This window comes from Chroicocephalus ridibundus, chromosome 4 (assembly GCF_963924245.1).
Source record: "Chroicocephalus ridibundus chromosome 4, bChrRid1.1, whole genome shotgun sequence".
Taxonomy (NCBI): domain Eukaryota; kingdom Metazoa; phylum Chordata; class Aves; order Charadriiformes; family Laridae; genus Chroicocephalus; species Chroicocephalus ridibundus.
Window position 1 is genome coordinate 22567885 of NC_086287.1, and position 24592 is coordinate 22592476.

General features: G+C 37.5%; 1 protein-coding gene across 1 annotated transcript in view; it reads left to right on the top strand.

Annotated features, from left to right (window-relative positions):
* Positions 1–24592, top strand: part of EFCAB11 (EF-hand calcium binding domain 11) — a 62765-nt gene that overhangs the window by 1966 nt on the left and 36207 nt on the right. Inside the window, 4 exon segments of the mRNA XM_063331760.1 lie at positions 2133–2186; positions 5839–5856; positions 5859–5939; positions 7322–7412. Coding sequence (XP_063187830.1) covers positions 2133–2186; positions 5839–5856; positions 5859–5939; positions 7322–7412 — 244 coding nt within the window.

A 24592-nucleotide genomic window follows, 5' to 3' on the forward strand; every position in this document is an offset into this window, starting at 1 on the left:
CTCAACTACACGACATACTAACAGAAATTTTTCGGTGGAAATGGCAGTTATTTAGCATCATTAATTGCAATCAAGCAACTGCATTTTTACTAAGTTTTTGCTGCATCTTTTTTTTAATCATGTTTTCATTTATTGTATAAATAGAAAGTAATTCTAACTTTACCCACTAGATGTCGTGAAAGAACTCTTTACTAGAGAAGGCGTGACCTAAGACTGAATTGCATTCCTGCTCCACTTGCTTTTTCAAAATAATTTGTTATAACAATTCTATATTATTTTTCATAAAATATTGTTTTTACATGGTTATTCATGGAGGTTCTGTACTTACTGCAGTTTAAAATTAAGCCTTCTGAAACAAGTGATTGGGAAAACATGAAAATAGAGATTAACCTGATTGTTGGACTGATACTGCATGTATATTTGATATATTTATTAGCATATAAAAATCATCATTTTGGGGAACTAGCAGCATTGTGGGAATCATTTTTGTAGGACTTACACTTTTTGCTGTGGAAGTTCGGTTCACTGATCCTCTTTTCCCTAAAATTATTTGAACTGATCTAAAATGCTCTCAGATTTTAACAACCATTCAGCTAGCTAACTGCACATTCAGGTGTTCAGTGTTTCAAATGAAAAGTGTACTGCAGAAATAGTAGTCATGACAAGATGTAATTTCCACAGCTGGCGTTTCATTCCTGGTACTGTTATATTTCGACCTAACTGAAACCACTCCCTACGCTATGCCTAGGAAGCCAGGCCCCCAGAAATGTCCAGTGTTTTCCCTGACCCAACTCCCTGCCTTCCTATCAGGACACCAGTAGGTTGGCGTCTGCCGCTGGATAAGATGCCAAGAGCAGGGCACCCTGACATCCAGAGTACAGAAAGGCAGCCTGAGCTCAGGGCTGCTTAGAACTTCCAGGTGCTCTTTTGGCACACCTTATCAAAGCTTTCTAAAAAGGACTCCCTAGTCTATTTCCATGCTTGACACAGTCACTGTGAAAAGTGTTGCAGGACAAATGGAACATATAGTCTTAGGTTGACTGGCCACGGCATGTTTGGCTTGTCCGTTCTCCAGAATGGAGCGTGCTTAGGTTGCACCAGAAGCTGCTAACACGTCCTCTCCTCCCATGTAGTTGTCTCAGTGCTGCAACTATGTGCAGTCTTGTATTCTGATAACATGGATGCGAGAGTTTGGACTCATAAGCACTCAGTCATGCTAAAAAGCAATATAAATATTATATAAATATACAAAGCAGACCTGTGCTTTCTTGGGTATATGCTCCCTTTCTGTTCCTTACATTGTTCAAAGATCTTTTCCAGTGATCTCTTGGTCCCCTCCTAATTCAGTTCTGCAAAGTCAGTTTTTTCATTTTCATCATGTCATCTAGCTTTTTGCTTTTGTATTATAATGAATCTTGGTAACACTTTAATCTTAGTGAGTGTTAGTGATCTTGGTAACACGCTAATCAACATATGTCAGTCTGTTCCTAACAGATAAAATTGTGAGGTACGATCCTATCAAAAGACAGTAAAGGAGACACGTAATACATAAAATGAGACAATAGTGGATTGGTTTGAGGATAGTTGTGGAAGCTGGATGATGCAAACATTTTTTTTTTAAATTTCCTTTTCATTCTTTTATTCTATACCTTTTTATTAAAGTTTTTATTTTAAACAGATTTACCAAATGAATTTTGATCAAACTAGGTTTCACAAAATAGCTCGTCTCCAATCTAAATATTGACACTGGAATTTCTTTCATTGTTCAAAGGAAATAATGAATTTGGGGGCTGATGCTTCAAAAGTTATTTTTTAATATTACAGTTCCTTTTTGTGTAGTTGAACTCCAATCTGTATAAAGTTAAGCATGTTTGTTTAAGCATACTTAGTTTAAGGTTTGGATATTGATTAGGATTCTATTAGGGCTACATATATGCTCAGATTACTGGATGAAAGAGAGATGGGTTTATTTTAATTAGAATAAAATATTTTCTTAAATGCCATAGATGATACAGTTGTGTAATATGTATTATTATGGTATCATTGTTTAATGAAATCACATACTATTGATATAAAATGGAAATCATACGGTAGTTCAGATTTATCACTTACCCACTGTGGCATATCTTCTGTGTTCCAGGTGAAGGTGGATTCAGTAATGTCTTCTGTGAGACCACAAAATTCAGGTAATATGCAAACATTTACCTGTCAATGATTTCTACTCCATTTTCATTCACAAATTTAAAAAAATTATGAAGCTTAGACTCTTCGGAGTTTTGAAGAACCTGATGCAGATTAATGATAATGTATATAATTGTATGATGTTCAACAAGGCCAAGTGCCAGGTCCTGCACTTGGGTCAAAACAACCCCATGCAGCACTACAGGCTTGGGGCAGAGTGGCTGGAAAGCTGCCTGGTGGAAAAGGACCTGGGGGTGTTGGTTGATGGCTGGCTGAATGGGAGCCAGCAGTGTGCCCAGGTGGCCAAGGAGGCCAATAGCATCCTGGCCTGTATCAGGAATAGTGTGGTGAGCCGGACTAGGGAAGTGATCATCCCCCCGTACTCAGCACTGGTGTCATGGCTTAACCCCAAGTGGCCACCAGGACCACGCAGCTGTTCACTCACTCCACACCCATGCCCCAGTGGGATAGGAGAGGAGAATTGGAAAAAAAAGAAAACCTCATGGGTTGAGGTAAAGACAGTTTAATAGAACAGTAATGGAAGAGAAGATATCAATAACAATAATGATAAAAGAAAATACAAAATAAGTGATGCAATACAATTGCTCACCACCCAATGATTGATTGCCCAGCCCATCCCAAGCAGCAATCCCAGATTCCTGTCCCCTGGCCAGACCCCATTTATATACTGAGCATGATGTCTATGGTATGGAATATTCCTTTGGCCAGTTTGTCTTTTCTACGCTCCCACTCAGCTTCTATGGGAAGCTGAAAAAGTCCTTGACTTTATATAAGCATTACCTAGCAACAACTAAAACAATACGTGTTATCAACGTTATTCTCACACTAAATCCAAAACACAGCAGCTACTAGCAAGAAAATTAACTATAACCCAGCTGAAACCAAGACAACTGGTGAGGCTGCACCTTGAATACTGTGTTCACTTTTGGGCCCCTCGGTGCAGGAAAGACATTGAGGTGCTGGAGCGTATCCAAAGAAGAGCAATGAAGCTGGTGAAGGGTCTCAAGCACAAGTCCTATGAGGAGCAGCTGAGGGAACTGGGGTTGTTTAGCCTGGAGAAGAGGAGGCTGAGGGGAGACCTTACTGCTCTCCACAACTACCTGAAAGGAGTGTGGCGAGGTGGGGATCAGTCTCTTCTCCCAAGTAACGAGTGGTAGGACAAGAGAAAATGGCCTCAAGTTGCGCGAGGGGAGGTTTAGATTGAATATTAGGAAAAATTTCTTCACTGAAAGGGTTATCAAGCATTGGAACAGGCTGCCCAGGGAAGTGGTAGAGTCACCATCCCTGGAGGTATTTAAGAGATGTGTAGACATGGCACTGAGGGACATGGTTTAGTCATAACTTGGCAGTATTATGTTAACAGTTGGACTCGATGATCTTAAGGGTCTTTTCCAACCTAAATGATTGTATGATTCTATTCTATGATTCTATAAATGAGCTTACCATGGCTATTAAAGAGGATCATATGATTTCATTTAGTTTTGTAATATTTTTAGTGCTTCTATGTTACATTTATCTTGAACTTATTCTTGCTTCTCTAAGTGGCATTTCTTACTAGCAACATGGTATAGATTAGTGATAGAGTAGTTAGGAATTTTTAGTGTTCAAGTTGGTAAATGATGAAAAAGGTTCTATCCATTTTTTGATGTTTTTCCACTGTTTACTTGGTCAAATACTGGAATCTTGCATCAAAGTTCAATAAATGTCTCTTTCTGTAACACCTTCCCATTTATATAGTTCTCCTTTTTTTTTTTTCTTTTATTGCCCTTGACCTTATCAATTATGCCCATACATCTCTTTGTGGGGTCGCGTGGCAAGTCTTATTGGAGACATTATTCCTATAAAAAATGAAGTGGCAAAAAAATGTGGTTGCTTTTGTCAGTAAGTTCCCCCATCCCTTTTGCCATATGGCCCCACAAGTATATGTATGGATACAAAGGCAGTGCAGAGGCTGGTTTTGTTTATTCTAGCATTGATGCCAAAACCCATGTTCATAAAACCACACCCTTACTAGTAAATCTTTCATTTAGGCAATAAATACAGAATGAAGATTTTACTCAGATTTTTTTTCAAGAGGACAACCACATATGAATGCCTGAACGAAAAATAGTGAACTAATATATAAAGATAGATTATGGATTTGTTAATACCTAATTGGCTTGAATATTTTTTTAAGATGACCTTTTTGTGTGTTGAGATAGCTTTACAGCCTGTTCTAGTAGCACATAAATTGCCAAGCTTCAAGATCAATGAATAGGCGGCACTCTATTAGAGGAGTCATTCTATAAAAGGAAAATTGTATACTACAATTTTCTGGGCTCGTATGTTACTCTGAAAGAGAAAAAAATAAATGGGTGGAAAGCTTATATTGTTTTTTATCGTTTCACTTCCATAGTTACCCAATTGAATGGAAAGCTGTTCATGCAGGCAAGTTCAGTATGTTTTAGGCAACCTCTGCTATTAAAGAAATTGTGCATGTACAGAACCTAGCAGTTGAAAGCAGCAAGTCTTTGTAATCCTGGAAACTGAGACTGTAACAGTTCTTAATGTATGATTTTTTTCAAGAAGAAATAAGGAAAGAAACACCGGAAATCCATAAGCTTGTAGTTTAATATTTGAATTGAGACAGCAGGTGGAGCTGAAGGAGTTGTGCTTTTGAACCACTGCAGAAAGAATAGGATATGAATGAATCAAAAGAAAGAAGTGCAGAGCTTTTGTTATATTATTTGATAAAGAAAAATTCCTGCAGGATACAGTGATGTTGCCTTCTAAGGAAAATTATTTTTTTTAAATGAGCATAAAGCATATATTAGAAAGTTATAAGAAAGGAATATTTGTCTGTTTAAATATTGAGCTGAAATGGGATTTTTTTTGCGCAAAATATATGTATCTGCAGAATTTTTATATCAAGATTTTTGCACGTTTCATGGGGAGGCCTGAAGTTTTGAGGGGCAGATTTTTGTTTCTTAATTTTTATGTTTTACTTTGATTTTAGAAGAAATGGTCAATTAAGTACTTCCAAGCCATGCTTGCATTTCAATTTCTTTCATTTTCAGTTCATTAAAAGAACAAGATAAATGTACAAGTAAAGACTTTCATATAGTGTGCAGGAGGAATAACCAATCCAGTTTTACATTCAATTTTATTAGAAATGTCATAGGAATCTATATCTGAGGCTATAGATTATTTCAGAGTTCTCTCATTCCTGGGAATGATGCCAGATAGATTGTTTATGCAGCATGGATCTTTATCCATGGCATGCAAGTGCTATTGACTTAGAAAAGTCCATGTTTCTCTCCAAAGCAAAGAAACATGAGATGGCAAGTAACAAGAAGGAAAACGTAGAAGTAAACAGAAGCATTATCATAGAATCATAGAATGGGTTGGGTTGGAAGGGACCTTTAGAGGTCATCTATTATAAAGTATAGAAAATAAGTGAGAAAATTAAAACGATATTGAAATGTTTGCATGATCATGATCTAACTTTGAAGACTACTATTTCAGTTTTATTTTTGTGTTTATTTATATAATTAAAATTATTCGTAATTTTTAGACCACAGTTGTACATATTTTTAAGGAGAAAAATAAAACTGACTTTTTTGCAGGGGTACTTATTTATATTTTACATCTTCCTAGGTCTATTATTTGAAAAGTTTTAAATCTCATGAGTGCAAAAAAGGCTGCACAGTTATACAGTAACGAAGCAAGGCAAATATTTACAGATTTTGATGTGCAAGGTAATTTTTTTTCTCCTAAATATTTGGAGTATTAATTTAACTCTAAAATAATTGAACAAAACAGAACACCTGCAGGAAATAAAAAGAAGTTAAGATGATGTTCTGGATGCTGCAAAGTTAAGTAGAACAGTACCAGAGTAACAAAGATCATGATGGTATTAATATAAATGAAGTCAAGGTCAGTAGGCTGTGGCATTCTAGATGGTAGCTCTGGATTGTCTGTTGTACTATGGGCTCCTCCAGCTGTTAAGAGAAGTCTCTAGCCATTCACCCTACCTAGTTGCTGTTGCTACCTTTCATTATTTCTCTGTTACTCATACTGATATATTTCCACTCATTTATGCCACATAGTTTACATATTTCTGTCCCTGGTGATGGATATAGATCGTTTTGACTTCTCGTGATAGACCAAGGAAGGGAAATGAAAATAACAAGGATTTTTTTCTTGTTCTTGTTGAGAAGCAGATGTGATTCTTTTTTGTTCCTGCTAGACAACAGGGGATCTCCCATCATCAAACTTAAAAAACCGAAAACTTCACCAGGAGCCTCTGAGCTGATAAACATTCAAATGATCCTTTGCTTTTTTCTTCCTGACCTGAGATAGGACTATGGTCCTTGAAAAGAGGGAAAGTGAAACATATGGCAAATCAGATGTTGGGATGATCAGATAGGCATCCACTCAGCTTTTTGCCAAGAACTAAAAGTAGCTTTTGAAGTGTTATTTTTAGTGAGTTATTTCAAAGGACTTAACTGTTTCAAGCACTGTGCTTTTGTTTGTCTTGTGATCTGCTGCACACAATCTGCTGTAGCCCTGTTTGAGATGCTTTATTTTCCAGTTGGATCTGGAAGTGAATTCATAATCTAAGTGACTGATCGGTTGATATTACTCTGATATAAAGTATTCAGGATCTTATGTCTGCAGCAGGATTAAACTGAAGGAGAAATTTTTTTATGCAAGAAAATTTTTGAAACACAATGTTTAGAATAACTAAGATGTCAATGAAAATGATAGATTTGAAATGTAATTTTGATATTTTAGAGTATATGTTTTCAAAGTTTTACAAATCTGAAATTTACAATTCAAAATGTCTACTTTTAAAATTAAAACTTAAATAAGAGAGTTGTAGATGTTGTAGGCACAGTACTTTTGAACAGGGTTCACAGTGTCAAAAAAGGAATTGTCGGTATAAAATCTTTCTCAGACTGTTCTTCTATATAATGTAGCCATCCTAAAATATTTTACAAATACAGTAACTTAAAGGGTGTATAATCCTTTCAGAAATGTGAATTGATTAGCTCACATGCAAACATAATTGTATTAAGCAGTTTAAAAAAACCCTTAATTTACATTATTTTTCTCTTGCCTAATCTTGATTTAAAAGATAGAGGATTTTTAACTTTTGAAGACTTCAAGAAAGCCTTCAACTCTGTTTCTGCTAAGTTATTTGAAAGAATCATAGCTGAAGCCTTCAGGTAAGATTAACAAAGACATCCGTATTCCTGGATAGCGGGCTTTGTGTTGTATATATTTCAGTTAATTGAAATGATTAAATTCTATCATGCAACTGAAGATATAAGCTTCAGCACATTACTGTTTCAGTGCCTTATAGTCAGTATATTATATTCAGTATGTTATGAAGATAAATAATGTATAATATAATAATTAATATAAATTGTATAAATATAAGTAATAAAATAACTATAATTAAAATAATTATTATCAGATGCAGAAAGTAACTTGTTGCCTGTACTGTTTTTTAAGAAGCCTAAAATTATTTACTTTTACATTTTCCTCCTGTAATTGGGGAAATCTGTATTTAAGAGCTATATCTTGAAAAATTCACTTAAACTGTAGCGCATATTGCGAGGCAGTAGTGGTGAGATTTCCTGCAAGGTAAGATTGGCTCAGAAGTGGAAGAATAAAATTTTGAGAGTAATTTGCAGATCATAAAAAAATGATCTTACCTCTGCAATTGTCAGTAAACATTATTTAAAAACTGTTTTGGAAAACATTGCATTGCAAAATGTAAAACTTTCTTTTTGTGATGTGAATGATTTGTTTGGAAGTAACTCAATCATTGAGAGAAGTCCTTCACTTTTGAAGACATGGCATCAGATAGCTTGCTGAGCACCATCTTTAAAAGGTGGGGGGGGATTTTGGGTCGTTATTCTTTTTTGTAGTTATCTGGAATCATGGTACAAAGCATTGGTATTGGTCTGTACAGGAATTGGTCTGTACATCTTTCAAGCCACTGGCATTCAATAACAAAATAAAAGTGTAGAGTGTCAAAGGTCTTAGATGATACTCTTGTGGTTTTGCACTAAAGATGTAATGTATTTTGAGGAAACTAATTATTTTAAGAAGGTTTGAAATGTTATGTGGTATGTTTTTCTTGATGTCCAAGTGATTTTACTATAACTTTTTGGTATATTGTAAAGAAATGAATAGGAAAATGTAAGCAGAATAGCTTGAGGTGTTATCCTTTTTTTAAATATTTTATTTTAAGGACTTCTATGAAGGGCCTAATGTCCAATTTTTCTGTCCAGTGATTAAAATCTTTGTCTTGAATATTAATCCTTTTTAGGTCAGAAAAGCATATGTAGTTGTTGTTCATACTGGTTTATTTTGCATTTTTACATATGTTGTTACATTATCTTTCTCATTTGAAAAACTGTCAAATAAATGAAGACAGCTTCATAACGTAAAATAGTTCTGAAAACTTTTGACACAGTTTCTGTCAGTGAAACTACCCAATTTTGAATTTAAATTATAATCTTGGTGAATTTATAAATGAAGGAAAGTTCAAGCAAATGTTATGGTATACGCTGTATCTAGTAAGGAAGACATGTCATTAACAACATCAACAGTAGCTCTAATGCTAGCATTATCACAGTCCAGCAAATGAAACTTGTGATTGCATATTTATGAACGAGGTACGGAACCTGAAGAGAAACATAGGTTCTTGAAAATGAAATTTTCGAGAAGTTTGCATGTTTCTTTGGCTACTCTTGAAAGAAATTACACAATAGTATTGTGTAATACGGATTTCTTTTGCATTGACCAGGACAAATCTGCAGAGAACTCTTCAGAATTTTAGTTTGAAATTAGAGTCGTCCTAAATCCTCTTTTAGGAACACATCCTTTTTGGATATTTCTTGATGGGTATGTTGAACTTTACATAGGGAAACAGAGCTAGGAATTTTGTCCTAATTTGAGCTGTACAGTTGGATTAAGACTGTATGAAAAGAAAGACAGAGGAAATATTTTTAGCATCTTCAGATTTAATGACTCTGATCAAGTGTGAGTTCTAAAAGTAGGTCTATGTTAGCAATTAATACAGCACGTAGGGATCAGGTCTGTAGAACAAGGAAGGGAGAATATCAGTAATTGTTTTGCATTAAGAATGAAGGACCCCACTGAAGTATTTAGCTTTCAGATCAAGTAGACTTGATTTGTAGTAGTACAAAATGCTCATCATGAGGCATCCATACATGTCGAATTAACAAACTTGAAGCTTGAAAATGGAATTATTGTATTTATCATTCATGTATTTTATTAATATTAAAATAGTCTTAAAATAGAATAAGAAGCTGAAGAATAACAAATTATTTTTCTAACCTACCTCTACAACAGCTGTTATGCTCAAAATCTCAAAATCTTGTTATGTCTACAAAGGAGGCACACCCGATACAAAAAGCCAAAATTTACTGTTACTATATGGAAATCTTAGCAGTCTAGTCAAAGAGTTATTACTAGTACAGATTTAATAATTACCAAAAAAAAAGAAAGAAAAATAAAATAAAGAATACTATGATACAAAAAGTCGCAATGCAGTTAAATATGTTATACACCTCCGAACATCTACCTATTTTTCTGTTGTTATTCTCAGTCTTCCACTGTCCCTCTTGGTTCTGAGGTTGACAGGTTCAAGGCAGGCACAGTAGGGTGAATTGCCATTATCCTGACTTCTTTACCAAGAGGAGTATGATATTCATATTGATGTTTTCTTCTCTCTCACTCCAGCACCCACTTTGGGTCATTTTTACATCTTTTCCAGCACAGTTTACATCTTCCTCTTTCTTCATTGATTTGCAAGCCCGTGTTGCATCCAAATTTACTTTATATAGCATGTATTACATATTTTAGATATTTGTTCACTGCTCTCTTTGTCATCCATGCAACCACTTTTGTCCAGCTCCTGTGTCTGCGGTTCTTTAACTGATCATTGGTAAGTTGTTTCTTGTCCTGGTCCTCCAGTGTTAGCCTGTGGCCTGTATCTTAACATCCCATGCCTGTCCTCCCCTATTCTATGTGCTGTGTCTTTACATATAAAGGCCTCTGCTGTCATGCCATGTCTGTACTTCTCTACATCATTATCTTAAACTCATAAAAGTTTCATTTTACATAGAAGAAATTCTTGTTACTACTGTCTTTATAAAGCTATATTTATACTGTGTAAAGATAAGAAGAACAAACTAGGCATAACCACCTGGTCCTTAAAAGAACTGCTGTTACAGGTAAAGCAAGTAAAAGCTCCAGGCAGGTCAAGCAAATTCAGACAAAATCTGACAAACCTCAGTCTTCAGACCTTGCAAACTCAGTACAGAGTTTGCAGCCTGTTACTAGCAATGGTTGCACTGTATTTACTGGAATACAGGGTTATGAAACATACAGTTAATATCCCTGCTTTACTTTAACGTTGTATATTCTTTTATTAATGTGTAAAGATGTAGTGAATGAATTTGAATTGGTAGAAGAGCTTCAGGATGGGGTGGTGTTAAACGCTCTATTTTATGAAAGAAAAAAGACACCTCATTCAACAGTGTTTCTAAGTACAGTAAGTGGGTAGTTTGGGGTTTTTTTATTTATTTCTTAATTCCATGGGAATAGGACCAAACAAATATATTTTCATCTCATACTGATAAAATAATATTTGATGGAGACATTCTTTCTCCTAAGGGATTATTTTCTTACGAATGTCAGTAATATACTGCACTTAGCTGTTGCTAAAGTTTGCAAAATGCATGTGAGTTTTCAGTTTATATTTGATTGTATTAACTGACCGTAATCTTGCCTGAACAGTAGTGTAACATTTATTGTTTCTGAGCTAATATTGCAGTTATATTGAACAAAATGCTGAAGTGCTTATCATGCACCTGGTGTGTGCCTGATTAAAATGCCTTTGTACCATAAAATCTCAGCATTCTAGACACAGGTGTTGCAGCAGTGCCTGCTAAGGTAAATGGTGTGATGATATGTTCTTTCATGATGGGGCTCTTTTTAATGGGTAGCACACACAAGAATTTCTTTATAATAATGCTGCTGTTCTGGAGGTAGCTACATGGATATGAAATGTGACAAGTCCTTTGCAATAATAATTTGTGATAAATGACTGTCTGTAAGTGAACATGTTGTCTTCTAAAGTGGGATTCAAATTCTTAAAAAATATTTCAAGTACTGTTTTCCTTTTTTGTTGTGAATATGTCATATTCAAATTATACAATATTATTAATTACTGCTGCTGAGAAAACATTTGTCTTAGCTGTGCCATTTGTTTAAGAAACATAGGTTATTTGTATGCCAAAACCTTAGACCATGATAATGGAAATAGTAACAGAAGCAAGCTGAAAACCAATCACATGTGAATGTGAGTGAACCTATAAATGATGAAAAATGTCTTACAAACCAAAAGTGGACAGAAAAGTCTCATACAGTTTTTAAAGCTAGCAAGCATAAATCAGATCTTAAGGAAGAAAAGAAGGCATTCATGGTCCGCATTTTATGCTGCTCTGCCTTTAGATTGATAGGATCACACACTAGAGGTATATTAGTACTTTTGTATGTATTGGTACTTTCCATACAAAAAATGACCTAATTGTCTCGTATTTCTTTCATGTAATTATCTAGTAATGAGAAAATAACCTGGTTTTCAGAGCCACCCCATGGAAGAAATCTTATGCTCTTTTATGCAAGTTTGATTTATAGACATGTACTGCAGAGCACAGTGAATATGAGACATTCATCTTCCTATGGCTAGTTGCCATGGAAACATAGTACACAGTACAATGTCATTCCAGCTCTGGTGGTGCCTGCAGTAGTTTATTCCTTTGTTGTTCTTGTTTCTTAAGCAACTGTCTTGCAGCCTTTCATATTATCACACTTCATCACCTATACAAGTCTTTTCCCTTATCTCTTGAGAACCATCTCTAATAGAAAAGATCAATTTTTTGTCTACCCATGCATATCCATGTATGTACTTTTTTTTTCAAATCATGGGTTAAAAGCTTATCCCATGCCCACAAATAATATGCCATTGCCCTAAAATTGGTAAAAGAAGACGGTAAACTGAACATCAAAGTGTAAAGGACCTGCCTCAGTATCTTTATTTACTATCTCTCAACAGGGACTGGAGTTAGGATTATTATTCTGTAACCAGTATCTCACTCCAGGAAAACAGAAAGATTCTCCTATCTGTCCTTAGCTGGCGTTTGTGAGGTGGACAAAAATCCAACAGCCGTCTTATAATATCCACACTGTTTCACCCTTGTGAGATAAGAAATTAGAGGAGCTGGGGAAAAAAAAAAAAAAGAGATCCTCATAATTAATCTAAAGAAGTACTAAGGATGTTCAGGGGGACAAGAGTCAAATTGAATGATCTTTATATTGCAAAGCTGTACCCTAACACAAGTTCTTCTTTTTAAGGCTGTACCTATTTCATGATTCATTGCAAAGGGAACTGATACACAATTAAAGCTGTATGCGTTTCAGGTTCTGCCTAAGTGGAGTGATACTTTGTGAGAAAGTATCTGCTCCTCCCCACAGGTGCAACCCCTTTATGCTCTTCTGCATCCAACCCTCCAACGAGATGACCTTAGTTGTTATAGCAATAAGTATAAGCAAGGACCTCTCTGTGTACCATTCCTTGGTCTTATCACTCTGAGAATGAACAGTTTCTCTACAATACGCTGTTAATTTCAGAGAGTTTCAGAGAGTTAGAAGAGGCTTAGCTAAAAAGTAAAACTACTGAACAGGAAATTGCTTCTGTTTTACCTCAAACCAGGACGCAAGTATGTTTGAAAACATTTTGTAGAGAATCCTAAATTAACACCTAAAGATAGATGTATTTTTGGGGTCATATTAGTGATTTTTGGTTTGCTTTCCCTATCTGTTACCAATTTTGTAATCCAATTACTTAACAACACACATTGCTACTTGTGGTGGGTTGAGCCCGGAGAGCAATTAAGCACTCACCCAGTCACTCACTAACTTCCCCCACAGCGGGATGGGGAGGGAATCAGAAGAAGAGGAGCAAGAAAACTCGTGGGTTGAGGTAAGGACACTTTAATGAGTGAAGCAAAGCTGCACATGCAAGCAAAGCAGAATATGGAATTTATTCACTACTTCTCATCAGCAGGCAAATGTTTAGCTGCTTCCTGGAAAGCAGCACGCCTAATGGTTACTTGGGAAGATAAAGACCATAATCACAAACATCCCCTCCTTCCTCGTCCTTTTCCCAAGCTTTGATGGCTGAGCATGGTATCATAGAATCATAGAATGGTTTGGGTTGGAAGGGACCTTTAAAGATCATCTAGTCCAGCTCCCCTAGATCAGGTGATTTTCACTAGATCAGGTTGTAGAAAGCCCCATCCAACCTGACCTTGAACACTTCCAGGGATGGGGCATCCACAGCTTCTCTGGGCAACCTGTCCAGTGTCTCGCCACCTTCACTGTAAAAAAATTTCTTCCTAATATCTAATCTAAATCTACCCCCTTTCATTTTAAAACTATTGCCCCTGTTCTGTCACTTGGTGAAAAGTCTCTCTCCGTCTTTCTTGTAAGCCCCCTTTATATATTGCAAGGCTGCAAAAGGTCTCCCTGGAGCCTTCTCTTCTTCTCCAGGCCGAATGGCCTCAACTCTCTCAATCTTTCTTTTATTGCAACGATATGTAATATCATAAGTCTCTTTACAGCACGAGCAACAAATTTCATATGGTATGGAACATCCCTTTGGTCAATTTGGGTAAGCTGTCCCAGCTGTGTCCCCTCCTAACTTCTTGGCTACCTCCAGCTTACTCACTAGGGGAGCACAGTGGGAAAAAGAAAGCCTGGGGGCTGTGCAAGGACTGCTCAGCAGCAGCCAAAATGCTGGTGTGTTATCAACACTGTTGTTGTTCTAGTCACAGATCCAAAACACAGCAATATTTGTGCTACTGTGAAGAAAATTAACTCCGTCCCAGCCAGAACTAGTACACTACTGTAAATTCAAATTATTCCTTCATTCTAACACTTGTCCAATAAAAAACATCACTAGGAAATCCTGCAGAAACTGGGCACACTGTACTGCTCCTATGGAGCAGTAGGCCGTTATACATCTATTTCACATCTAGTGAAAGCATGGAGCTTTCACTACAAATAAATCTGACACCAAATCATCCTAACAAAAATTTTAAGTAGAATTTATAGCAGATATGACCCAGGTCTAGATATTTTCCCAATCCTACAGAAAATTAATTTAAAATATTGAACTTTTTTTGTGTATCACTTTATCTGATGAGAGAGGGACTGCTAAAACAATTGCCATAAGCACACACATGAATTTTTGCAGGTTTCAGAGCAAAACCTAGCACGTGAGTGTTACACAATATGCCACACATTTACGTGCTTATTCCTTCTAAATAGTTCAACATACTTTTTTCTAATTTGGAAAAAAAATGCTACTTGAAATAAATCTTAAAAAATTTCTTCAAGTTAGTAATTTAAATTAAGTTCATGTTTAAATTAAAAATTTATGCTTTTTCTATTTTTGAGGGTTCCAAACAAGAATTTGCAGTTATGTTAGCAAACTGAAATAAGTCACTGGTTCATGCCTCTTAGTTATCACTCCTGCCATTCGCACTGGCCTTCTCTCATTGGTCCTTGAAGTGCAGAGTAAGTTGTTTTAACATAAACCGCTCTTAGTTCATATGAATCCATTTTATTTTGCATTGCCATGGAGTAGGAATATGCACGTGGTCAGTCACTATAATATATCCATGGTAATATTGAAACATGTTAATGCCGCAATAAGTGCTTAGCTGGTCATATCCGTGGGGCTCTCTTTTAAAGAGTTTCTTTCAGATGGGATAAAACTTTGACATATAACTAAAAATATTTGAATGTGGCAGCTGTAAAATAGACCAAATTCACAACATCAAAGATTATTTTTTTTTATTATGAATAACATCTGGGGTAATAGCAGCACAGATATCTTTTTTCTCACCTGCCAACATGCCTCAAGTGTGAATCAGTTCTTTTAGCAGTACCTTATATTTATTCAGTTTGGTGATCTCTTTACAAAGACTACCTACACAGATGCTGATTATTTTTTTAATTGCATTGGATGATAGAAACTGTGAAAAAGACTGGCCCCACCAAACTAATTTCAAATAAACTATTAAACAGCCATTAGATGACGTTAATTCTTGTTCGTTTTCATCCAAAGCTGAACATCTACCCTGAAGGGGAAAATGTTCCTTGAGCTCTTTCAGAGGATACTTTTAATAAAAAGTAGATTTTTCTCCAGTGTTAAGAATGGAAGATTTTTAGCAAAATGAACTGCATCTTTTATTTGAAGTGTAATCTGTGATGTGTACTGATAGACTGAAAATATATTCAGATATGTTTGGATTTTTTTTTACTTTAATCAATAGAGTAGAATAGAATAGAATATTTCAGTTAGAAGGGGCCTACAACAATCATCTAGTCCAACTGCCTGACCAGTTCAAGGCTGATCGAAAGTTAAAGCATGTTGTTAAGGGCATTGTCCAAATGGCTCTTAAACACAAACAGGCTTGGGGTCTCAACCACCTCTCTAGGAAGCCTCTTCCAGTGTTTGGCCACACTCTTGGTAAAGAAATGCTTCCTCATGTGCAGTCTAAACTTCCCCTGGAACAGCTTTGAACCATTCCCACGTGTCCTTTCATGGGATATCATGAAGAAGAGCTCAGCACCTCCCTCTCCAGTTCCCCTCCTCAGGAAGCTGGAGAGCAATGATGTCACCCCAAAGCCTACTTTTCTCCAAACTAGACAAGCCCATAGTCCTTAGCCACTCCTCATAGGGCATTCCTTCCAGCCCTTTCACGAGCTTTGTTGCCCTCCTCTGGACACATTCAAGGACCTTCACATCCTTCTTAAATTGTGGAGCCCAGAACTGCACAGAGTATTTGAGGTGAGGCTGCACCAATGCTGAATACAGCAGGATAATCACCTCTTTTGACCAGCTGGTCATACTGTGTTTGATGCACCCCAGGATGCAGTTTGCCCTCTTGGCTGCCAGGGCACACTGATGACTTGTATTGAGCCTACTTTCAATCAGCACCCCCAGTTCCCTTTCTGCAGGGCTGCTCTCCAGCCACTTGTCTCCCAGCTTATGCTTATTCCCAACATTACTCCATCCTGTGTGCAGAATCCAGCATTTGGACTTGTTAAACTTAATCCCATTAATCATAGCCAAATGTTCCAATCTGTCTCGATCCCTCTGCAACACCTCCTGTCCCTCAAGAGAGGCAACAGTACCTCCCAATTTGGTATCATCATCAAACTTGCTAATGGTGCATTCAACTCCTGCATCCAGATTGTTGATAAATATATTGAACAGAACTGGCCTTAGAATTGAACCCTCAGGAACACTGCTGGTGACTGGTCACCAGCCAGATGTAGCCCCATTCACTACAACACTTTGAGCTCTGCCTTACAGCCAGTTCTTCACCATAGGCCTGCGCATCCCACAGCTGGACAACTTGTCCAGAAGAATGGTGTGAGGGACAGTGTCAAAAGCCTTACTAAAATACAGAAAAACTACAGCCACTGCCTTCCCTTCATCCACTAGGTGGGTGACCTTATCATAGAAGGATATCAAATTAGTTAAACAGGACTTTCCCTTTGTGAACCCACATTAACTGTGCCTGATGATTACATTATTGAATGCATATTGAAATGCCTTTCAATGGTACCCAGTATCATAATCTCCATAATTTTTCCAGGAACTGAGGTTAAACTAACAGGTCTGTAGTTCCCTGGGGAACTGACAGGTAGCTCCTTCAGAACTCTGGGATGAATCCCATCAGGCCTCATGGACTTGTGAATATTCAGCTGATAAATTGGTCCCTTACAATTTCAGTGTCCACAAATGGAAAGTCACACACTTGTGGTCCTCCAGCTCCGGGGGACCAGGCAGCCCAAGGTCTATCAGTATTATTAAAGACTGTGGCAAAAAACACCATTGAATATAATATAATAACATAGTAAGAATTGTAGATAATATAAATAGCAATAACTCTTCGCAGTAGCAAAGAAGTGTTTGCAAAGTCTAAGTTCCCCTTATAGTAGAAAAAAACTGTGACAAAACTAAAAATGAACCAGTCTATGACATAACAAAAGAACAGCCTTCTGTCAAATTGTTAGCCAGTTTTAGATTTTGTTCTTTTTTCTTACAATCTCTGCTGCATTTTGAGAAAGCTATTCAGCATTAGAATTGTAACACAATTGAAAAGGGGATATTGTAATATTACATCTATATAACAAAAATTAATAGCTAGTTTAAAGAAACACCTGATGATAGAGCTTCTTTTTAACATGACAGACTAAGCTATTACTTGATTTGATAAATGCTCTCAAATTAATTGGTAGCATATACTGTTTGTGACATAGCTGCACTGTGTCCCTTTACTTCACCTTTAGTATTTTGTTTAAATTAAAGATAAAATATTATTAATAGCATTTAAATGATGTATGTGCTGTTAGCAATCCTTATATTCCTGAATTTGACAAAGTTTATAAGCGTTCGTGTTTCAGCTTTACAAGAATTTGTTTGAGTTTTTTAACTGACTTCTTATAACGCTTGTAGGATAATGGGTGTCCTCTTGCTGATATTTTTGGAACTCACAGGCTGGTTTCAGCTGGTAGCCCAGCTGAAGTGCTTATACACTAATGCACGTAGCATGGGCAACAAACAGGAGGAGCTGGAAGCCATTGTGCAGCAGGATAATTATGATGTAGTTGCCATCACAGAAACGTGGTGGGATGACTCACATAGCTATAGTGCTGCCATGGATGCCTATAGGCTCTTCAGGAAGGATAGGCAAGCAAGGAGAGGCGGGGGTGTGGCCCTGTATGTTAAGGAGTGTTATGAATGCTTTGAACTAAATGATGGTGATAATGAGACTGAATGTTTATGGGTAAGAATGAGGGGCAGGGCTAACAAGGCGGATATCGTAGTAGGAGTCTGTTATAGACCGCCCAATCAGGATGAGGAGGCAGATGAAATATTCTATAAACGGCTGGGAGAAGTCTCAAGATCGCGAGCTCTTGTCCTCGTGGGGGACTTCAATTTGCCGGACATCTGCTGGGAATACAATACAGCAGGGAGGGAACAGTCTAGAAGGTTCCTGGAACGTACTGGGGATAACTTCCTGACACAGCTAGTGAGAGAGCCAACTAGGGAAGGTGCCCTGCTGGATCTGTTGTTTGTAAACAGGGAAGGTCTTGTGGGGGATGTGAAGGTTGGAGGCTGTCTTGGGAACAGTGACCATGAAATGATAGAGTTTTCGATTCTGCGAGAAGCAAGGAGAGGGGTCAGCAGGACTGCTACCTTGGACTTCCGGAGGGCGGACTTTGGGCTTTTCAGGAGCCTGGTTGACAAAGTCCCCTGGGAGGCAGTCCTCCAGGGCAAAGGAGCCCAGGAAGGCTGGATGATTTTCAAGAAGGAAGTCTTAAAGGCGCAGGAGCAGGCTGTCCCCATGTGCCAGAAGACAAGCCGTCGGGGAAAAAGACCGGCCTGGCTAAACAGGGAGCTAGTGTTGCAATTTAGGGGAAAAAAGAGGCTCTATGGCCTCTGGAAGGAAGGGCAGGCCACTCAAGAGGACTACAAAGAGGTAGTGAAGCTATGTAGGGAAAAAATCAGGAGGCCCAAAGCCCAGCTGGAACTAAACCTGGCTTCTGTTGTCAAGGATAACAAAAAAAGTTTCTATAAATATATTAGCAATAAGAAGAGGACTAAGGATTATCTCTGTCCTCTAGTAGATGGGGCCGGCAACATAGTGACCAAGGATGAGGAAGAGGCTGAGGTACTTAATGCAGTCTTTGCCTCAGTCTTCAGCAGTAGGACCAGTTGTTCCCTGAGTACCCAGACCCCTGAGCTAGAAGACAGGGATGGGGAGCAGACTGAAGCCCCTCTAATCCAAAGGGAAACAGTGAGGGACCTGCTTCAGCACCTGGAGGTGCACAAATCTATGGGGCCGGATGGGATCCACCCAAGGGTATTGAAAGAGCTGGCGGAAGTGCTCACCAGGCCACTTTGCATCATTTGTGAGCAGTCCTGGACGACCGGGGAGGTCCCAGCTGACTGGAGGTTAGCAAATGTGACACCCATCCACAAGAAGAGCCGGAAGGAGGATCCGGGGAGCTACAGGCCAGTCAGTCTGACCTCGGTGCCTGGGAAGGTCATGGAACAGATCCTCCTCAGTGCCATTACACGGCACATGCGGGAGAACAGGGTGATCAGGCCCAGTCAGCATGGGTTTGTGAAGGGCAGGTCATGCCTATCAAACCTAATATCCTTCTATGATAAGGTGACCCACTTAGTGGATGAGGGAAAAGCTGTGGATGTTATCTACTTAGATTTTTGCAAAGCTTTTGACACTGTTTCCCACAGCATTCTCCTGGAGAAACTGGCTGCTCATGGCCTGGACAGGTGTACTCTTCGCTGGGTAAAAAACTGGCTGGATGGCCATGCCCAGAGAGTGGTGGTAAATGGAGTTAAATCCAGTTGGTGTCCGGTCACAAGTGGTGTCCTCCAGGGCTCGGTGCTGGGGCCGGTTCTCTTTAATATCTTTATCAATGATCTGGATGAAGGGATCGAATGCACCCTCAGTAAGTTCGCAGATGACACTAAACTGGGCGGGCGTGTTGATCTGCTTGAGGGTAGGTTGGCTCTGCAGAGGGATCTGGACAGGCTGGACCGATGGGCTGAGACCAACGGTATGAGGTTCAACAAGGCCAAGTGCCGGGTCCTGCACTTGGGTCACAACAACCCCATGCAGGGCTACAGGATTGGGGCAGAGTGGCTCGAAAGCAGCCCAGCGGAAAAGAACCTGGGGGTGTTGGTTGACAGCCGGCTGAATATGAGCCAGCAGTGTGCCCAGGTGGCCAAGGCGGCCAACAGCATCCTAGCCTGTATCAGGAATAGTGTGGTGAGCCGGACTAGGGAAGTGATCATCCCCCTGTACTCGGCACTGGTGAGGCCCCACCTCGAGTACTGCGTTCAGTTTTGGGCCCCTCGCTACAAGAGGGACGTTGAGGTGTTGGAGCGTGTCCAGAGAAGGGCTACAAAGCTGGTGAGGGGTCTGGAAGACAAACCTTATGAAGAACGACTGAGGGAGCTGGGGTTGTTTAGCCTGGAGAAGAGGAGGCTGAGGGGAGACCTTATCACCCTCTACAACTACCTGAAAGGAGGTTGTAGAGAGATGGGGGCTGACCTCCCTGGTGACAAGTGATAGGACGAGAGGAAACGGGTTCAAGTTACGTCAGGGGAGGTTTAGATTAGATATTAGGAAACATTTTTTCACTGAAAGGGTTATTAAACATTGGAATAGGCTGCCCAGGGAGGTGGTGGATTCACCATCCCTGGAGGTGTTTAAAAAAAGGGTAGATGGGGCACTTAGTAAGAGACAAGTTATGAAGGGAATTTCATGTCTCTTAATAAGAACAGTTCGTTATGCGTTTCCAAATGAGTAGACGGTTCTTTAATTTGGTACTCCAACATCCGGTTTCTGTAAGACAACGAACTTTTTAGTTTGAGAATATCAGTTATGATAAAATCAATGTAATGTTGTCACAGCTGAGATAGTCCAAGTAGTGAAAAATTTGTGGGAAGAGGTAATACCTTTCATTAGACAGCGGGAAATATCAGGCAGGATTTCAAGCATACAAGTTTTTCAAATCTTCTTTCTTTTAAATGAATTTATTGTTTTAATAGAAACAATACATCAAATGCAATATTATAATTTAAATGGAAGCAAGATAATGGGAGTTTTAACAAAACCAAGAATTGTTAGAAACAAAAATAGCACATGCCGGATTTTAGCACATTTGGAGGCCACTACCGAAAGTTCTTTTATGTATGACATCTAAACAGCTCAGGTACATAAAACTCTTAGCTACAGTGAAATGAGAAATAATGATTTAAATTTTAAGAGATTGACTATATCTGACTTACTGAAGTCTTACTACAGCTAGTGAAGATATTAATTCACAATTTCTATGAAGAAGTTACATTCGAATTTTTATTTTGTCAATATCTGACAATAGTGGTGGGGTTTTGGAAGGAAAAATGTCTGCTGACCATCATTCTCCAGAAGTAATTTTCTTCATTGCATCTGACCAGCTTTATCCATTTGTGCAGAACGTAGTGCATTTAGTGTTCTAGAAATTACACTTTCAATAATCATCAGTCCAATAGAACAAAATATTAAAGTTATGTGCTGAAACGTGTGTAGCTGTCTATGAATTCTGCTGAGTAATTATGCAAGACAAACATTATACATTTGTAGTAAATAGCATTTACCTTCTTCCATCCAATCTTTTTTTCTGCTATAGAGGAAACTCATGCTTTTAATTTGCAGCTCCTAACATTTTTACTATGCAAGCCAATGAAGCAATAAATTTGCTTGTAATGAAGGAATATTTCTGCCTATTGAAATTTTAATGATAGTGGCATCACAATACAGAGGTAACCTCATAACTATGAAAGAGAACAGTAAAACCAAATTTATATACACTCTAACATATCCACAAAGAAAACACAGTTTTGAAAGGTACAAAATACTGTTAATCCTTTACTCTGACTTTACCGATTAGTAGATTGTTCACAGGTCATAAATTGCCATATTTTTCAATAGATTGCTTATTAAATACTTCTATGTAGACAAAATTGTTTTAATAATGATTTTTTGTATAAACTGTTTTAGAAAAAGAAAAAAAATTTTTCTCATGTGCAAATGGGTCAGAAAGCAGATATGCAAACTAATAAAAAAAAAGAAGAAATCAGTTTAATGTCTCAACATAGAATCTATATGCTACCTGCTTCTCCTCCACACAGTGGCATTTACAGCCTAATTCCCCTTGAATTTTTTTCTTTCTCTAAATTCATATTTCTAAATTCGTATTCATCTTTCCAGACTACCTTATTGCTTAAATCTTCAATGCTGTTAAAAAAAATATATTCCCCTTTATTAGTTTGTCTTTCTTACCAGCTCCTTCCTAAATTCCTAATAAAACTTAAGAGTTGTATTCAGGAACAGTAGCACCTATCTGCACTTTTCCTTGTTATTCTAGTTGAAAACATATTAGAGAATGATGATGATGTTAAATTAGCAATGTACTGGTCGGTAAATAATTATAGCTAAACAGTCTAAGTCAAATGATGAACATTTTGGATGTACAGCAATAGTCTCATCACTGTCTTCAGTGGGGGTGAGAAATTGCCAAAGTTTAGATGGATTGATAAGAATACTATTGCAAGCAAAGTGCTATAGGAGGAATCCAAACTGGATATTTCCATATCAGAAGCTTCTGATGAAGGAAATTTTTATAAGGATTTAAATACTGGAAAAATTAGCAGTTACTATTGCAATTCGTAGTGATCATTAATACACACCGAACACTCACTACACAGTATTATATGTAAGTCTTGGCAAGAACTAGAGAATGGTGCTATAATATTTCAGTGCAGGACACGTGCTATGCCAGAACTGAGGGTCGTTAACGCTCACAGACAGGATTGTCAAGCAGATTAAAGAGAAACTGACAGCAGAACTGAGACTGGCAACTAGGAAGGATAAGGAGTCGTGTACTTAAAAGGTTCAGATAGGAAACTGAGAGACTGAGTCATCCAGCCTCTGTACTTCCTACCAAAGAAATTCTCTAAATTCTAACTGATTTGATATTGAACCTTTCAGAAAGTCATTTGGTTTCTTTACTTCTCAGCTGTTGCTCTATCTGCTTACTGTTGTGGACATGCCATTTATAAGGTCCTTATTAAAACAACCATCTCATTTTGATACAGTAAATAGTCAAGAGAGAGAGAGCAAAGTGATAAATATTTAGTAATAAACATATTTAGTAATAAACAATAAACTTCATCATATGCAAAATCAAACTGAAAAAGAAGGTCCAAAGATGGCTCTATTGTCTCTTAAAGTAGGACCGACTTCTGGTACAATTCCACTATTTAGATTACCAAGTATTTAAACACATTCTCAAAAGTTAATTAAGAACATTATTTCATATAGGTATAATGGTTTACAAGGTAGCAAAAAACACTTCTTAGTATATCAAAGTTTTAACTAGTGAAAAGAAAAAATAGTATTTTTTCAAAATACAGAAACATAGTGTGATGAGTGAAATTGTTCTTTTACCTTGTAGTGGCCTAAAAAAATCTAAAATTCTACTGATTACAGACAGATGATTAATAGAGTCATGGGATTAAAACTAAAATGACTTGCTATAACTATCTAGTCTTCCTTGAGGCATAATAGGCCCCAAAATTTCCAACCAATAACACCTCTGATGAAGTAAATTATTCAGTTCGGCTTTACAGCTAGTCAATTTAGGTTTTTACCTTAGATATAGATAAAACTGCTTTATTTTCAGCCACCTTTGAAGAAATAAGAGCTGCTTTCTATGGGATAGGTATCTGTATATTCATTAAGTGTTTTAATGAGCTGGTTTAGATAAATGGATGAAAGGCAACAGCTTTGATCATAAAATACTATTTCACTCTTGGAAACCATCTCCTTCACTATAACCTTGAATTATATAGTTAAGGAATATCACTTTATCATTTTATACTGTTAAGTTATAATTGTATCATTTTATATTGTTTATGTCTGAAATATTTGCATAACATCAAAATATTGCATGAAACAAAACATTTAAAAACCTAAATTTCAGTTTAGTAGACTCATTCATTAGAATGTTTTGTGACAAAGATAAAAGATTAGCTTAATTTACAAAAATTGACTCCTGGAACACACACTGTGATGTGCAGCGTTACCATTCTGTGGGAGAGCCTAAATGACATCTGTCATACCTCCTTGGATCTCATCTGTACTAAGGTCTAATTTTTACCTCTCTGAAGAAATAAGAAGTCTGATGCTCCTGTCCATGCACCTCAACTATGTAATATAGGAATGCTTAATTTTTATTAATATTAGGCCAGCTGGAGGCAGTGGAAAAACTCTGATTTTCATATGGGCCTGAACAAATCATAATACAGAACATATTATGTTAGTAACGGACTTAAACATATACTGAATGCTTTCCATCACTCACAGACCTTAGTCCCTTGTATCTAAGGAATCTAAATTTAACAGAAGGGCTAGCTACAAAAAGTAACATTTTCTTTTCACGTACAATTTTCACATTCCATGTTCATAAAGAGCTGAAGATATAATTCCTATCCAAAATCTTTATGAACCATGTAGAAATAAAAAAAACCCCTAGCATTATAGATCACTCTGACCAGTCCTCAACCACAAAACCTGCTATTTGGGGAAAAGTTTGTAGGAATCATCAGTGTTACTCACCAATGTTACATGCCTATAACTATGGAGGG